General features: G+C 38.4%; 2 protein-coding genes across 6 annotated transcripts in view; one reads left to right on the forward strand and one right to left on the reverse strand.

Annotated features, from left to right (window-relative positions):
* impdh1a (IMP (inosine 5'-monophosphate) dehydrogenase 1a) overlaps window positions 1-2,365 on the forward strand; it is a 40,791-nt gene extending 38,426 nt beyond the window's left edge. For all 4 annotated transcript variants that reach the window (XM_056477905.1, XM_056477902.1, XM_056477903.1 and 1 more), the window contains one exon: window positions 1,487-2,365. In XM_056477905.1, the coding sequence (XP_056333880.1) occupies window positions 1,487-1,508 (22 nt within the window). In that variant the 3' untranslated portion in view covers window positions 1,509-2,365. The remainder of the gene's footprint in view (window positions 1-1,486) is intronic.
* prrt4a (proline rich transmembrane protein 4a) lies at window positions 2,133-18,267 on the reverse strand. Of its 2 annotated transcripts, XM_056477900.1 has the most exons (4): window positions 18,187-18,267; window positions 15,344-16,002; window positions 9,104-9,235; window positions 2,133-6,810 (listed from the first exon to the last, which is right to left on the reverse strand). In XM_056477900.1, the coding sequence occupies exons 2-4, from the start codon at window positions 15,921-15,923 to the stop codon at window positions 4,898-4,900; spliced, it is 2,625 nt and encodes an 874-aa protein (XP_056333875.1). In that variant the 5' UTR covers window positions 15,924-16,002; window positions 18,187-18,267; the 3' UTR covers window positions 2,133-4,897. The 2 variants fall into 2 exon arrangements, with proteins under 2 accessions (XP_056333875.1, XP_056333876.1); XM_056477901.1 differs by lacking the exon at window positions 9,104-9,235.
* Between the last annotated feature and the right edge of the window lie 414 nt (window positions 18,268-18,681).

The following is an 18,681-nucleotide window of genomic DNA, read 5'->3' on the forward strand; positions in this document are numbered from 1 at the left end:
GTAAACCTAGTGCATTTTAAAATGCGTTTCACTTCTTGTGCTTGCTTTATCCATCAAAATAATAATCATTTTCCATTTTAATCAGTTATGGCCTTTTTATTTTTTCTATTTTAATTTAATATATATATATATATATATATATATATATATATATATATATATATATATATATATATATATATATATATATAATGTAAACTGAGAATGCTACACTGTAGAACCCAACAGTCAACTTTATCAAATGAAATGAGTGTCGTTAACTCAAAATGTACTGAAAGTTAATTCTACTCATTTGAAAAGAGTTTTGAACTCAATGTTGTAGGTAATGAGTTAATTAAATACCTCGTTACTTCAACTTAAATGGAGTAAGTTCACAGTACTCATATAGATAATTTTTTTTAACTCAAATGGTTTGTCGCAATCACTTTTTTCAAACGGTTTGACTTGCCTTAACTTATTGGGTTTTACAGTACTCAGGTGGTTTGGGTTCTCTTTATATATGATTTGATTTGATTTGATTTGATTTATTTATTTTCGAACTAAATATCATACATAAAATATCATTAACAAAAGAATACTTTTCAACATGGTCGAAAATGGAGTGGGATGAAGCACAAGCTTATTATTTTCCCACCCTATTACCACATACATCATTCGTCTATTACTTAAACTTATTTCTTCCTTTACTTATCTCTTCCTTTCACATGAACACATTCTATCCTTTTCGCATATCCGACAAACTATATGTTTGCTTCCATTTTGTACCCGTATACCTTGTAACATAAACCCAGAGAAAAAAACAAACAAAAAAAACTAGTACTGCAGGTAGCCATTAATTAAAATTTCAGCATACCTTTCTCTTTTTATACCTTTTCAATCACCTTCATCGTTATACTCCTTTAATAACATATATTTATACAACTTTTTAAATTGATTATTATCCTGACATTGTTTAAGAGTCAGATATTGGGTTTTACTGTGTTAAAATTACTTTGTTTACTTAAATGGATTAAGTTCACAGTACTCATTAGGATTAGCTTTTGGACTTAAATGCTTTATTGCAAACAGTTTCCTCAAATGGTTTGAGTTACCTTAACTTTTTGGGTTTTACAGTGCATTTTGCAGCAGGGTTGCGTTTCTCGGCACAACACTGGCTTGATAGCAGTGGACATCTACAGACACATATTTTTATAAAACGCAACAAAAGATGCATTTAGCCATGTATTTTAGATGTTTTCTTCACATTCGGCTGAAAAAAAAGATCAAAAGCCAAAAAATAAATTAAAATTAACAGTAAACTTAAAATGGACAAGTGCATGAAAAAACAGTCAGTGCTAAAGACTTACTTCCATGGTGCTTTTTATATTTTCAATTTTGGGTGAACTGTTTTTGATATGGGTAACATATTTGTAAAATAAAAAAAACTCTTAATTGTATATGTAGAGAATAAAGGGTCATTTTTAATGCTCTGTTTGTGTTCCGGCAGTTACGAGAAACGGTTATATTGAGCCTGGCAGCAGGGGGCACCCAAGAGTTGGACCTAATGTCCCGTCACCGGCCGTCACTAAAAACAGCAGCTAAAAAGGGCATTTCTACACAATCTTCAATCCTTTATCCTTCTTCCTGATGGCTTTCAAATCTGGGTAAACATTAAAAACAAGCCATCATTAGGACTAAAGAACCTATGGAGCTTTTGTTTCATAGCTGTATTTTTGTTTTCTTCGGGCTTCCCTATGAGAAATTTAGACTATGAATGTACTCTGAAATATGAAGATCCTATACATGTGTGTATGTGAAACAGAGAGTGTATCTTATAAATGTGTGGTATACAGGGTATGTTTAGTCTATCTTGTTCCAAAGATCCTAATTAAAAACGTCTGTTGGTTTAATAGCAATATTTGTTGAGGTGAATCATGTTCACCCCACATGTGTGAGTGTTATGAGTTCAGTTCTAATGAAATCTATTATGAAATGAATTAGTTTTCTTGATTACATTCGCAGGCTGCTTGCTGTTTAATCAGATCGCACTAGAACGATGACAGGATTATGAGTATCAGCCTTAAAATCAGGGAGTTTGTACTGTTACTCGCCTTATGCTAGTCAATAATGTATTTATTAGACAGTAGAGGCGCTCATTTCTTAACGTTTATTTATTCGTTTCACACACTTGCATCATCTTAGAAGGATTTACATATATCAAACATTTTACAGTATAAAAAATGAAGATTTACAAGGTCAGAAGTAAAGGAGAGTTGTAAGCATTTGCCGTGAAAGTGATACTGAGCTCTATTTTGTAGTTTGCACAGATTGTTGTATTGTCATTCTGAATATAATGCAGTTTATAGAATAAAGAATGAGTTTTATAGACTGGGTTCTTTATTGTGGTCTTGTAGTATTAGTTTTTGTCTGCTTTAATGTTTTAACATTTCTTTTTATTTATTCACAATTGTTTATTTGTAATTTTCTACACCAAATTAAGGAATGTAAGGTGTCATTGGGCCAGTTACCAGAAAATAGAGCACATTTCAAAGATTTGGCAACAAATGAAAAACGTTTTTCCTTGCCAATATTGAGATGATCTTACATTATATAGGCTTTGTCAGTGTCAAAGGCAAAAAACTGTATTTCATGTTTTTCGTATATACAGCCTACAGAGGGCAGTATCTGCGCACCACAATAGTTATAAGGGCGTATGGGCACATAGATTTAGCAATGCTACACTGCTAAGACTGAGGCTATGTGTACTGTATATACACTCAATGGCCACTTTATTAAGTACACCTTACTAGTACCGGGTTGGACCCCCTTTTGCCTTCAGAACTGCCTTAATCCTTCGTGGCATAGATTTAACAAGATACTGGAAATATTCCTCAGAGATAGCATCACACAGTTGCTGAAGATTTGTCGGCTGCACTTCCATGATGCGAATCTCCCGTTCCACCACATCCCAAAGGTGCTCTAATAGATTGAGATCTGGTGACTGTGGAGGCCATGTGAGTACAGTAAACTCATTGTCATGTTCGAGAAACCAGTCTGAGATGATTTGTGCTTGACATGGCGCATTATCCTGCTGGAAGTAGCCATCCGAAGATGGGTACACTGTGGTCATAAAGGGATGGACATGGTCAGCAACAATACTCAGGTAGGCTGTGGTGTTGACACGATGCTCAATTGGTACTAATGGGCCAAAGTGTGCCAAGAAAATATCCCCCACACCATAACTCCACCACCACCAAGTTGAACCATTGATACAGGCAGGATGGATCCATGCTTTCGTGTTATTGACACCAAATTCTGACCCTGTCATCCTACCAGAGATGGTTGTGCGTGAAAATCCCAGTAGATCAGCAGTTTCTAAAATACTCAGACCAGCCCGTCTGGCACCAACAACCATGCCACGTTTAAAGTCACTTTTCTTCCCCATTCTGTTGCTCTGTTTGAACTGCAGCAGGTCGTCTTGACCATGTCTACATGCCTAAATGCATTGAGTTGCTACCATGTGATTGGCTGATTAGAAATTTGCGTTAACGTTAAGCAGTTGTACCTAATAAAGTGGCTAATAAAGTTGTACCTAATGAATGAGTGTATGTTTAGCAATGCTACAAAGACTGAGGCTATGCTCGAAATGGACTACTAGCATATTTCTTTGTGCATACTGTAATGTATACAGTATGCGCAACAGTATGCATTAGACATCAATAAAAGATTTGTTTACAGTTTTAGGCTAAGCTACATTGTTGTCACGTGACATCATATTTAATTCAGTGCCTGCATTCAGTGTTTTATTGCAGATGCAGTAAATCATATAGTTATTTATCCAAACAGAACATTCACATACTGCAGAAACAGTACAAACACTATGCTAGCATGCTATTGCAAGCATAGCCTCAGTTTGCAGTAAGAATGCATGTAAATTGGCAATTAAATACAATTTTAGTCTATTATAGTTTAATAACAGTAGAACTAAAATTGCAAGTGATCCATTAAAAATGGCTAATTAGCATTTAGCATTTAAAAATAACCTGCATATATTTTTCTGTTTGTCATTGTCATCTTCATGCAGACTTTTGCTAAAGATGCCTTTCTCTCATATTTCAATAGATTTCTAAGGTTCCATTCCACAACAAGAAAAAAAGGCTATAGGTGAGATACTGTAAATGCAAAATTGAAGATGCCTCACCATAAAGCATCTTAATAGCATAAGTGCTAACATTTTAGCTAAAGGTACACATAAGCATCTTTCTTTTAGACTTACAAAATAATCTTTTCATCAAACCAAGCTTAATAAATAAATCCAGAGGTGTTCAATCCTGTTCCTGAACACCTGCCCCACCAAATCCAGCTCTACATCCAAAATCACATACTGTACATTATTATTTATAGTATATTATTATTTGTCTTGAAACTTACTCTGACTGTTCAAAAGGTATGTTCTATGTTGTATGAATGTGTGCATTTAAAGGTACTGTATCCATCTTATTGTCACTGTTATTCAACCTACAAGCATCAATTGTATTGTTTCACTGCCATGACCGAATACTTTCCTGTGGCCTCATGGGATATAAAAGTGTCCATTAGATACACACTTCAGAATCAGAAAATCTCAGCAGATTAAAAAAAGTGTAAATAGGTCATTAACACTTTTATGAATGCTATATGCTATATAGGATGAAAGTAAGTAGGCATATATAAACACAGGAAAGGTTCTCAAAAGAAAACTTACAAGCAGATGTGATGGAGTTTACTGTACAGCAAAGTGGCCCTCCTAGAGCCGATTTGGACCAACCTAGTCCAATTGTTAAACTTTGCGGACAACCTTAAGGCTAATTCTGCATGCAAGCACAGTTCATCAACACTCCAGCACAATATGTAGTTGATTCAATACAGATTTCTTTACCTATAGATCAATCGTGTCGCTGCTAATACTAAGTGCATCTATTTGCCTGCAGACGTTAATAAATTCAGCCTGAACTGCAAGCTCATCAACATGAGAAGTGGTATCCACATCCACGCTCCCTCTGGAGGATGTAGACCCTAAGGTGGTGTACCTTCTGTGGAGCTGCTGCCCTGACTGAGAGCCCCTATGTAGGCTGCTCTGAGAGTGTTCTGTTGAGTTTATCCCACCGCAGTGGACCGAGACCTGAGCTGGTCTCCCAGATATAGTGCTCCACTGCCTGGATCGGCTAGGTACAGTAGCGGGGTCCACATCCCCACAGGAGGAAGTGCGGTAAAGGCTGACTTCAGTGGAGTTGCCCCGACAGGGTTGTCCGTCTGGTGGTCCACGGGTGCTAAGAGAGAGTCTGGAGGAGCCGAATAGGCTATGCTGGAACAGAGCCTCGCTGTTTAAGGCCTCATCAATACTTCGGCGTAGGTCGATAGGTGAAGGGGGCCGCAGATCTGCTGTAGAATCAGCATCCAAACTTGCAAAAGAAGATGCGTGGGATGCTTTGTTTGTTTTAGTGGTTTGGACAAGCTGTGTTGAAGGCTCGTGCTGAGGACTGCTGGGATAGTGAAGGTCCAGTCCGTCGGATTCACTGTGCGGAAGCTCCACCAAGGTATAGAGTGGCACGCTTTCACTTTCCCGCCGTACAATTCCTTCACACAACCCCAGCTTCTCTGCGGGCCGTAGTGACCAGCCACAACGACTTGAGAGGATTGTGGGTTTTCCAGATGTGGTGCCCTCTGTTGGTGGATTTTTGAAGAGCCAGCTGCATCCCCCAGGTTTGGAAGGGGGCACTCCGCAACAGAGAAGGGGGTGAGTGATTATAAGGGCGAGAGTTAGACAAACTCCTGTTTCACACACTCTGCAGCTGAGCTGGAAACCCCACCATGGCCAGGGCATCAGACCAACCATGACTCCACCGGTCAACCCTCCTGCGTGTAGCATTGCATAGAGTCTGAGACTTCCGCATGCCAGGAGGAAGAGGGCAGAAAACACCCCAGCCTTAGCCGCCCTCTCCCACATCCGCGCCTCAGTAAATGGACACCTGCTGGCATGGCATGATGGCCGTTCAGGAGAGCTCTCGTTGAGGCGGTAAATGTGTTTGACGTCAGCACGGGCACAGCAATAGAGAAGCAGATACGTGAATGAAAGGATCGAGGACATCAGCACGAAGGCTGCAGCAGGTAATAGAGGCACAACTTGCAGGGTAGGAAAAAGTTGCAGTATTGCCATGGACGCCATCACAATGGCCACATGCAGAAGCACTAGGGCTGCCAAAAGGCAGGTGCTGCGCTGCAGGGTGTTCTGAGACAGTAGCTGGGTACAAGAGCGGGCAGTTAGCAGTAGCAGCAGCAAGCCAAACGATGCTGTAAGACATGGATAAGCAGCTTCATGCAGTAGTCGAGCCCAGCCTATGGGAAGGCGCTCTTTTTGGCCATATGGATCGTAGAGGAGCCACAGAGCCCTACTGGAACTTGTTAGTAGTTGGAGGAGGTGGAGGAGGCTGAAGTGGGCACAGCCGGAGGGCCAGCGCAATGGCAAACACATCAGACTGAGCGCAGAAAGCGCAGCCACGAGCAAGAACACGCAGCCCAGTACGTAAACCTGCAATTCCCATGCCAGGCCCCATGTTGCCATGGCAGCGTTCCAGTCAGTCAGTAAAGGGACCAGTAGAGGCGGAGTCAGGGCTTCAAGGGGTGGGTTTATGACACCAGGGGGTGTGGTTAAATAAGCCGGAGGTGGAGTAGATAGAGTGTTGTTAGTTGAAGCTTTATTCCTCAAAGAGTCAGATGACTGACAGCTCCCAAAGCCAATCAGGTTGCAGTCCGGAAGTGTGGAAGACCTGCTCCAGTCATCACCAGGAGATGCTGAAAGACAACATTTAGGTTAGTATCAGACTTTACTTGGAAATTGAACTTTCAGTACTTTAAAAGTATTATAGATGAATGTTTTTAGTATTGGGCAGTAGCGTCGCTACAAGTAGTCACGCTACTTGCTTAACTATATTTCTCAGTAGCGTGGCGGTAGCATCGCTACTTTCTAAATCAAATAGCTTTTCTGTAGTGAAGCAATTTTTTTAGTCAAGTAGCGGAGTAGCGTCCACACAAGCTACATTTACTGATAGCAGATCAATAAGTGATAGCACCGACATTCATGGAGCTGTAAGGCCGGTGTCTAGCCAATGAAAGTAAATCCATATGATGGCGAGAATGGTGATTTCTTCTTCTTCCTGTTTTACGGTGGTCAACAACAAACTTTTGGTGCGTTACTGCCACCTCTCGCTCTAGTCGGTGAACCAATTAGGCTAACACAAGAAATTTGCTAGATGGAAAGATGACTGAGGGAGAGGAGTTATTTCTGAAGCAGGATTCCTCGTGACAATACCTCGAGAAGTACATGCTAAGATGTAATAACATTAATTCTGATGCTGTGCTCAATAATACTTTAGTAATTTATAGTAAGTACTATAATGTTTTTTAACTACACAATAGTGAAATACTCAAGTTAATTTGTTGTGCATATATATATATATATATATATATATATATATATATATATATATATATATATATATATATATATATATATATATATATATATATATATATATAGTTTACTGTAGATAAGACTAAAGTATAATATGGTAATTACTATTAGTTCGTTATAGTTACTAATGATACTACTTTAGTGTAATTCATAAATGAAGTGATGTAAATATATATACAAAATAATGCTCATTCCTAAATATTTCCCTTTACTATAAATTACTATAGTATTTTAAATGTGCAACACGGTTTTATTGGATTGTTCGTTTTTGCTGTTATATACTATAATGTGTTTCTGTTTAGTACAGCATATTATTTACAGTAAATAACTGAACTGAATAATTCTGCCTAATATGTTTCAATTACCTTTTTATTGATCACTAAGACATGACTGACTTGGATTTAAGTTGCTTGGATTTAAAAATGAAAATTGCAAAAATAGCTTAGATGTAGCTAAGCTACTTTTGCTAAGTAGCATATAGCTTAGCTTGCTACATTTCCCCGAGGGTAGCTTTTAGTGTAGTTAAGCTACATTGTAAATATGTGGAACATATATGAAAATGTCTGAAATATGTGGTTTTGAAACAATTTCACATGATACACATCACATCGAAAATGTTCCAAAACTACATTTCACAAGCATTCCACATATTTTACATGTGTCTTTTTAACATGTGAAGATCAGGTAAAGCTTGCCTGTTTTTATCTGTACATATTCCATTCGAACGGTTAAATACAGTTATATGATGCCTCTAAAATGGAGTCGGATATTATAATCCAGTCTTAATCTTGGTCTGTTTATGCGCCCTGGGTTATAGTCTCAAAAAACAAAGCTAATATTGTCCACAAGCAGCTCATTATATTTTACACATTATTTTGCACATGGAAACACAGACCAACAAACCACACACCAATGTTTCACACAGATGCATCTTAAAGCATACAAATGCACTAAAACTAAAGTAGATGATGTTACTCCAGTATGAAATGGAGGGCCATGAATATAAGACCAAATAAAGCACTGACTATGTTAATTAGAAGAGATGTGGAAGTAGGCTGTTGTAAATGGGTCGCACACTTCATCCCTGACACACATTCACGTATGGCACAGATAAGAGGGCATTGACCCTGTTGCCGTTCTCGCGTGTGTGTGACTATTTAAAAATTAGAAACTGACACACTTTCATATAGCATTACGTCACTTAAATACCTGCGCACGAAGGTAAAGTTTTTCAATACAGACTCATTTTATTTTCAAATATTGTGGACACTCTTATTATTCCAGGATTGATTGAGATTGTTTCTGTATTGATAAGGATGGAGAATTCACTGCGGCATTACAGTCAGCATTAGTCCTTTAGCATGTGGTAATTAAGGTCACAGAGTCTGGCTTAACTCTCACCTTTAAAGACTGAATTTTTAGCAGCCATTGCGATTTATGATTCAACTCTGACTCCCTGACTATTTAAAATGCATACAGATAATCATTTTAGATTCTTGTAACCTTTCATTCTGGCACTTGATGAAGCACTGAAAAGCCATTGCACTCTTTTATCCAGCAGTAAAAGTTAATATGTTAGAATAGAGGTCATTCTGACAGTGAATGCTTCAGTACCTGTTTTAGGAGAGGTTTCAGTGACCTTGATCACGGTGGCGGTCGACTGAGATTTTTGCTCCTTTTTCACTTGTTCAACACTCTCACTCTCCTCTCGATCACGGTCAGGGCTTGACATAATAAAGGTCATTTCTGTCAGACAAAATAGGATTAGAAAACTTAAAGGAACACTCCACCTTTTTTGGGAATAGGCTCATTTATGACCTCCCTAGAGTTAATCAGTTGAGTTTTATCATTTTTAATTCAGCCAATCTTTGGAGAACTTTTAGGTTAGCTTAGCTTAGATCATTGAATCGGATTAGACCATTAGCATCTCACTCAAAAAAAAAAAACATTTTTAAAGCTTGACTTTTGTGTAGCTATATTGCGTATTAAGACCTACCTGTGGACTATTTTCAGGTGCTGCGTAATATCATTGTGCCTGCTGCAGCAATTGTAAAGCACTAAAATTCCTCAATTTTTAGGCTGGAATGAATGTCTTAGACATATTTACTTATTAAATAGCAACTTTCTATTTTCTATCTGTCTTAGTACACAATGTAACTACAGAAAAGTCCAGATTTAAAAGGGTAAATTATCAAAACTCATTAGAATTTTTTTGTAAGATGCTAACGGTCTAATCAGATTCAATGATTTATGCTAAGCTAAAAGTGCCCCCACCAGACTCATAGATTGGCTGGATGTAATAAAAGTTGGTAAAGCACAACCGTTCAAATGTGCAGTAGGTGATCTACCAAAATGCTAACCGCTTAGCATAATATCTTTGAAACACAATCCCACCCCTGCCATCCAAAGCCTCCTGAAATCACGAATGCGCACCTTAAAGATGACAGTAGACAACCCACTAGTTCATGTCATTCACCAGTAAGAAAGCTTTATAGTTCTTAATAATACTACAATTCTGAACAAAAAAACTGTATTATATCTAGCATGTTTTCAGTTGTGTAGCAAGCAAAACTTCATAATGTGCAATATTTCATGCATGCAAGGATCGTTGGTCTCATTCTCTCATGCGCTTTGTTCTAAAGCGACTACTGTATGCGTAGTGGTTGGCCAGCAGCGTGCAGGAATTACACTTATTACTAAGCCATACTTACATGCTTTTTCAGAGCGAATATTCAGAGTAACGGTAAACAATATAGGAAACGCGTCACAGGTTGTTATTGTTCAAAAATGAACCAATGTGAATATAAAACCAACTTCAGCTCAGTAAAGCAGGCTAGGCGGAATAGCGCTATTTACTGATGTTTTGTTGTTAAACTAAATACAAATCTACATTATCGATGCTGTAGAAGGTCCCTTATGAAATTGAAAATACTCACATTAATATTTAGCCGGAAGATTTCAGTGGCTGAACAACATTTCTAACCCATTGACTGGCAGTTAGCTCTCTGCAACTCTCATATGGTCGCCCACTGAAGTTAAGCAGGGTTGCGCCCGGGCAGTACCTGCATGGGAGACCACATGGGAAAGCTAGGTTGCTGCCGGAAATGGTGTTAGTAATGCCATATTAGGCGCTTAACAGAGGGCGCTTAACCTGTGGTCTGTGTGGGTCCTAATGCCCCAGTATAGTGAAGGGGACTCTATGCTGCTCCTTGGGTGCTGTCTTTCGAATGAGACGTTAAACTGAGGTCCTTACTCTCTGTGGTTATTAAAAATCCGAGGATGTCTTAAGAAAAAGAGTAGGGGTTAACCCCGGCATCCTGGCCAAATTTGCCCACTGGCCTCTGTCCGTCATGGCATCCCCATATGATAATTGGCTTCATTACTCTGTCTCCTCTCCACCAATCAGCTGGTGTGTTGTGTGCGGTCTGGCGCAATATGGCTGCCGTCAAATCATCTAAGTGGATGCTGCGCATAGGTGGTGGATAAGGAGATTACCCCCAATGAGTAAAGCGCTTTGAGTGTCTAGAAAAGTGCTACATAAATGTAAGGAATTATTAATCAATTAATTAATTAATCGTAACACAACACAATCTGTATAAGCTTTGCGTGACTAAAATAGTTTTAAAACATAACATTACCTGTCTAAAAGAAATACTTCAGCCATGCTGTCCTCCTTCCTCCAATATTGGTTTAGGATTTTAAAGTTTGATTCAGCATTCATTTTTACTGCTGTCACTGTCTCATATGCACTGAACTCGGCGCGCGTACATGCACAAATCGTGAGTCTGCATGAACGATGTGTGCAGATGTACAAATCTACATTTGTTGACTGATAGTTTGGGCTATTTATCAGAATTATGGGAATTGTTGGTCTGATATTTTTTGATTGGATGAACATTTTTCTGTGTCTTACCCAGAATATAAAAATATATTAATACATTAGATCATTTACTTAACATTGGAATGTGAAGAGATTTTCAACCAGCACAACAAAAAATGTTTCTGAAGACAATCACCTACTGCACCTTTATCAGTAGGGGAGTTATAAAATGAGCCTATTTACAGAAATACAGTGAAGTTTTACTTTAAACACGTGAAACTATGCTAACTTTTTTCTCATTGTTTTTCATTCGCTGCAGAACTCTTTAAACCCCCAAAAAGAGAAAAGAAGTAAATTGCTATCAGTTTTACAATGAGTCACTAGGGGGCTTGTATCCCACTCACATCTGCAGTGATGAACGGTTTGTGCGTTGCTGGAATACTGATGTTTTCACTGCAGTTTGAGGAACATAGGCAGAGCACAATGAGGATGCGCCACTGATGCAGACATTAAGCAGATTTTATTTATGTCAATACAGCAGTATTAAAAAAGCAGTGGCAGTGCAATGACGCTGATGTCCCTTTATTACAAAATTATGATGTGTACAGGCAGACACTTTATCCAATTTAAAATGTGTCATCATCTTTTCGGGACATTGCTGCTCAGCAGAACTGTTAGGGTTCAATTATATAGTGCCTGAGAGAATGTGAATGCCTGTATTAAATTTGATGCAGTAAAAAGACTGAAATAAATGGCAAGAATTTCTATATACTGTGACGTCCTTCAAGACTGCAGGCAAAAACAAACATTGATTCACACACAAATGACTCTTTTGAGGGAATCATAGTATGACCACATATAGAAATGGCTTGTTTATGAATCAAAAGCATACAGTGTAATCCCAGCTAACAATTTTAGGTTCTGAAAACATTCCGTTAACAATCCCATTAAGGTGGGAAGCCATTATTTTTTTATGTTTTTAAAATATTCATAGGTGGCACGGTGGCTCAGTGATTAGCATTGTTGCCTCACAGCAAGAAGGTCGCTGGTTCGTGTCCCAGCTGGACCAGTAGGCATTTCTGTGTGGAGTTTTCATGGATTTGCATGGATTTCCTTCAGGTGCTCAGGTTTTTTCCACAATCCAAAGACATTCGGTATAGGTCGGAGATGCACAAACTAGGGCCTGCGGGCCAAAGTTGGCCTATGGTAACCTTTAAATTGGCCCGCCATCCCATTTGAAAAGAGAGGGAGAATGATAGGGGGATGGTTTCAAGATTGTCAATTCAAATTTCAAGTAACTCTTTGTTTGTTTGTTTGTTTTATTGTTATATGGTATTATTAAATGGTGTAAATTAATCAGATTCTGTTTAAATGTCCATACTGTCACCCGACAATGCAGAGACTTTGGTGAGGAAATCAAGTCAAAGGCTTGACCAGTGTACTCAACATTGAACTTTACTGTGTTATAAATGTGATTGTTTGTTTTCAGTGCAGTTTTTATTTAAAAAGTTATACTTCATTAGGTAATACGATTTAAACTAATGTTTTCTATTTATTTTGAAATCATATGAAATAAATTAGGAACATATCCATGGCAACTTTAATGTAATATAGTTTGGTATATTTACCTTCGGCCCATGGCTTTCGGTGATATTTGGATTTTGGCCCTTCATACGAAAAAGATTGGGCACCCCTGGTCTAGGTGAACTGAATAAGCTAAATTGGCTAAAGTGTATGAATATGAATGAGTGAGTATGAGTGTTTCCCAGTACTGAGATGCGGCTGGAAGGGCACCCGCTGCATAAGAATATATGCTGAAATAGTTGCCGGTTCATTACGCTGTGGCAACCTCTGAAATAGAGACTAAGCTGAAGGAAAATGAATGAATGAATGATTGAAAAGTTCATAATGTATGTGGTTACTCAAAACATTTTCATAAAACTTCAGTCTTAAGATACTGTATTAATGTTTTCACTATTTAAAACATTATTAAAACATTCCATACACATTATATTCATACTCAAAGAAAGTTTCCATAGTATTGTAATTTATTTGTGGAATTATAACATTTATTTGTTATTAAGTTATTTGTGGAAGGTTTTTAGCACCTTCAAAACATCCCATTTTTTAAAAGATGTGTTAATGTTATTTATTTGGTTAAAAAAAAAAACATTATTTACATTAGAAACATTATTGGGGGCGGCGTGGTGACGCAGTGGGTAGCGATGTCGCCTCACAGCAAGGAGGTCGTTGGTTTGAGCCCTGGCTGGGTTAGTTGGCATTTCTGTGTGGAGTTTGCATGTTCTCCCTGTGTTAACGTGGGTTTTCTCCGGGTGGTCCGGTTTTCCCCACAAGTCCAAAGACATGTGGTATAGGTAATTTCGAGAAGCTAAATTGACCGTAGAGTATGTGTGTCTAAGAGTGTATGGGTGTTTCCCAGTGATGTGTTGCAGCTGGAAGGGCATCCGCTGTGTAAAACATATGCTGGATAAGTTGGTGGTTCATTCTGCTGTGGTGAACCCAGTTTAATAAAGGGACTAAGCGGAAAAGAAAAGGAATGAATAAACATTATTATAAAAATCATCTCGTGTAATGTAATGTAATGTGTATTTATATAGTGCATTTATCATGTATGGCGATACACCCAAAGTGCTTCACAATCATGAAGGGGGTCTCTCCACACCACCATCAATGTGCAGCATCCACTTGGATGATGTGACAGCAGCCACAAGACAACAGTGCCAGTGCGCTCACTACACACCAGCTATTGGTGGAGTAGAGAAACAGTGACAGGTAGGGGGCCAATGAAGGGACAGTGTAGTGTCCCCTTCACTATACTGGGGCATTAGGTCTCACACAGACCACAGAATGAGCGCCCCCTGCTGGCCTTACCAACACCACTTCCAAGAGCAACCTAGTTTTCCCATGTGGTCTCCCATCCAGGTACTGACCAGGCTCAGCCCTGCCTAGCTTCAGTGAGTAACCGGTCTTGTGGATGCAAATGTCATATTAATGTTCTCAGAAGCTTTTCTACTAATGTTGCAAGAATGTTCCAGAAACATTATTTTAACAACGTTATGTGTTAATATTTACACAACTTTTAAGTAATGTTATGGAATGTTCTGAGAATCTTTCCTGTTAACTGGGATGAGGCTAGTCTCAATCACATACAAATGAAACATAGAGTAAACAGAGTTGTCTGAATCATGTCATAGAGGTGGATCTTTTTTGTGATTCATGAATCAAAGAATGGTGTGAATCCTGAATGAATGACTCAAATGAGCTGACTGGTTTAATGGTTGAGTAAAGAGAGATACCAGTTCAGCAGTCTGACAAATCCTTCACACTATCTATCAGAAGGTTATATGATTCATAAGTCAGGATTACTTTTAGATGATACATCGGCATAAACCACTATGTCCCCTTCATCAGGGGTCGCCACAGCGGAATGAACCGCCAACTTATCCAGCATATGTTTTACACAGCGGATGCCCTTCCAGCTGCAACCCAGTACTGGGAAACACACTCATTCACACTCATACACTACGGCCAATTTTGTTAATCCAATTCACCTATAGCGCATGTCTTTGGATTGGGGGAAACCGGAGCACCCGGAGGAAACCCACACGAACACAGGGAGAACATGCAAACTACACACAGAAAAGCCAACTAACCCAGCCAGGACTAGCAGGGACTTTCTTAGCTGTGAGGCGACAGTGCTAATAACTGAGCCACTGTGTCGCCCCCGGCTGAAAATTCAGTATAGACTTAATGCTGCATTATAGCCACACTAAATTATCCATGCTCAGAGCCATCATATCAACTTCTACAGCTGAAATAGTCATGCAAATGCATCTGTGCCACCTCAAATATGCATAATGCCATATCCAGTTCCATTATTGCAGTGTAAATTTATCATAAGTTAAACAATCAAACAATAGCACATGTTTTAATGGTATCTATTGCACATTCACACGCTCTCAGGTTGTCATGAAATGCATGAGTTGGCTCTGATGTAGCTTTAATTTGATTACCTGTAGGAGCATCTGTTAAATCCTTTGTTTCCTTGGATGGCTCTTTTGGCGAAGTGGTGCCATCTAAAGTTCCTCTGGCATATGGTGTCTGGGTGGCACTAAAGGACTTCCAAAGTGTCCAATGGGTGCTGGTTTCTGCAGCAGTTTTGGATTTAAATGTATTCCTGTTTTTGGATTCTGAACTCCAGGTTTGAGAAGGAAAAGGCTGGCGTGTTGCGAGTGAAGTTTTAAATGATTGGTCTTGCTTGAAATTTGTCCAATCGGATTGCTCGGTTTGAGTTCCCTCTTCATCGTTCTGGATATCCAAGGGAAGCTCAGTCTTACTGGAAACTAACGTTTTGATCCATGGTGTTTTTGAGGCTGTTGTGACGTAAAGGTTTGGTTTAGTCAAAAAGTCTCTGCTGGGATGTAGTGCATCAGGGGATAAACTTGGGTCCGTTTTTGATGTCCATGATGAGCTGTCGCCTGGCTCTGGGTCCGTGCTGGGCAAAAAGTGGGCTTGTTCATTTCTATTTAAAGACAGGCTGGCACATTGGGAGAAAGTGAAGAGCAGCAGTAGAGCTTGACGGTGAGGGGTCATGCTGACACTCCTCTGAAGATCTTACACCTCACTGTCACACAACGCTGATCCCATTTCAAGCTCACATTCTGTGCTGGATCTGGAAAAGAAAAAAAAAGTTTATATATACATATGTATAGAGTTAGGTCAATAAATATGTGGACGTCAACACAATTCTAACATTTTTGGCTTTATACACCAACACAATGAATTTGAAATGAAACAATGAAACGAACAAGATTTGCTTTAACTGCAGACTGTCAGCTTTAATTTGAGGGCATTCACATTCAAATCAGGTGAATGGTGTAGTAATTACAAATGTTTGCATATGTGCCTCCCACTTGTTAAGGGACCAAAAGTAATTGGACAGAATAATAATCATAAATCAAACTTTCACTTTTTAATACTTGGTTGTAAATCCTTTTCAGTCAATTACAGCATGAAGTCTGGAACACACAGACATTTCCAGATGCTGAGTTTCATTCCTGGTGGTGCTTTGCCAGATTAATAAAGGGACTAAGCCGAAAAGAAAATGAATGAATTTCAAATTGTAGATATTAAATTATCAATATAAACAATGAAATATAAAGTTTGTGCAATAAAATAAAAGTGAAATAAAATATTATAATATGTATGTATTATTTTAATCTATACTTCTTTACAAAGCACTAAAATTAATTTTAAAATTACTAAATTAAATTTAGCAAAATTTCACTGATTCGCAAATAACATTCAATAATTCACATGTATATATTAAGTTAGTATAAATATATTTTTCTTTACAAAGTCAAATAAAATCTTTGAATATTTCTTAAAGTTTTGACATATTTTTGCAACACTAAACATGTAGAAAATGTGTGCTTAAAAAAAAAAACAAGAGGGGGATGCTTTTGCATTACAGCAAAATATACATATAAATTATCATGTCCCTTCTCCACATATAACAAAATAATTATATAATTATATAAACTCTACTTCATAGCAAAAAAACATTTAAAAAATAAAATAGTTAAAGAAAATACTCGTTTGTGGCAACACGGTGGCTCAGTGGTTAGCACTGTCGCCTCACAGCAAGAAGGTCACTGATTTGAGTCCTGGCTAGACCAGTTAGCATTTCTGTGTGGAGTTTGTATATTCTCCCCATGTTTGCGTAAGTTTCTTCCTGCTCCGGTTTCCCCCACAAGTCCAAAGACATGCGCTATAGGTGAATTGGGTAAACTAAATTGGCTGTAGTGTATGTGTGTGAATGAGTGAGTATGGATGTTTCCCAGTCTTGGATTGCAGCTGGAAAGGCATCCGCTGTGTAAAACATATGCTGGACAAGTTGCTGGTTCATTCCGCTGTGGTGACCCCTGATGAATAAAGGAACTAAGCAGAAAGAAAATGAATGAATGAAAAATACTTATTTGCAATAATAATGTTAGTCTTATAATAATGTTTAAATATCATCATATGTGTAAATCCAGTACAGCCTGTAAATAATCAAATAATAAAATAATGTTGAATTTAGATATTCATAACACTGTAGGCTTCATCTGCAATTTTTATCATATTGGTGTCATCTGAAAACCAATATGCTGAGACATCCTGAATCTCTTTACATGATATATATATATATATATATATATATATATATATATATATATATATATATATATATATATATATATATATATATATATATATATATATACTACAATATATACTATATATATTACAAACTAAATTATACATTTGGCATAATTAAAACTGGACCGACATACACACCATCAGTTTTACTCGATCCCCTCGAGTCATGTGACCCAATTCAGAAAAACGCACCTCAGAGAACAGGACACACACACACACGCGCGCTAAAGAAATAGATGCTAATGCGTACTGTTAAAACCAACAAACAAGCGCTATATTTATCTACATTAATAATCAACCATCGCTAATAAGAGAAGCAGATCTCCATCAGCCTAGATTTATGTCAAATGTCCAAACCACTGCTGCAGAGTAAGACCGACTTAACTCGCATGAACCTTTTCCTTTATATTTCTCAACTCTCTTTCCTGGTAACGGGATGCAGCACATCTATCATTTATATTTCAGCAAGAGAGCAGGAAAAACAGGGATGCTGGTCTACATTACCAACCAGTGCAGCAGTATTTAGCGCATCTTCTCTTCATCATACAGTGACACATATCCACACACCAGCAAGCGAGCTCACTGCACACACACACACACACACACACACACACACACACACAAAGTTTGACTGCGCCAGAAAAGATGTGCTCACCCCGGGACGCGTGGATGAAGAGTCTAAAATAGGAGTAATCCTTCAGCCTGCCGTCCTGCTGCGGAAAAGATTTGACTCTGTCTGTGCCTGTGTGTGTGTGTGTGTGTGTGTGTGTTTTACTGCTCTCTCTCTCTCTCTCTCTCTCTCTCTCTCTCTCTCTCTCTCTCTCTCTCTCTCTCTCTCTATGACACATGAACACACGCACACGCACCTCTGTTTTTCGTATGGATGAACACACACGCACGCTGCCTGACACACCCCCTTTTAGTATACCAACTCCGTCAAGTCTCTCTTCATTCGGTTAAGCTGCATCTCTCAGAGAGCTGGATTAGCCATGTTAGATGTTTAACTGCTCTCTTACATCACTGAGCCCTGTGATGCAATGATCTTGATTTTTCGTGGCCGATTGGCGACTTTTTTACACACAAATTGACCGGTTCTAAAACCGATTTCCGATTTTGTATTGTCATTTAAAGAAGCACAATAGTGCCTTGA

The sequence above is a fragment of the Danio aesculapii genome, chromosome 18 (genome assembly GCF_903798145.1).
Source record: "Danio aesculapii chromosome 18, fDanAes4.1, whole genome shotgun sequence".
Taxonomy (NCBI): Eukaryota; Metazoa; Chordata; class Actinopteri; order Cypriniformes; family Danionidae; genus Danio; species Danio aesculapii.

Coding starts and splice junctions, on each gene's coding strand:
- prrt4a (XM_056477900.1), bottom strand. CDS start 15,923: ATGACCCCTCACCGTCAAGCTCTACTGCTGCTCTTCACTTTCTCCCAA. Junction 9,236..15,343: donor TTTAACAGATGCTCCTACAG/GTAATCAAATTA, acceptor TTTGTCTGACAG/AAATGACCTTTATTATGTCA. Junction 6,811..9,103: donor TGAAACCTCTCCTAAAACAG/GTACTGAAGCAT, acceptor GTTGTCTTTCAG/CATCTCCTGGTGATGACTGG.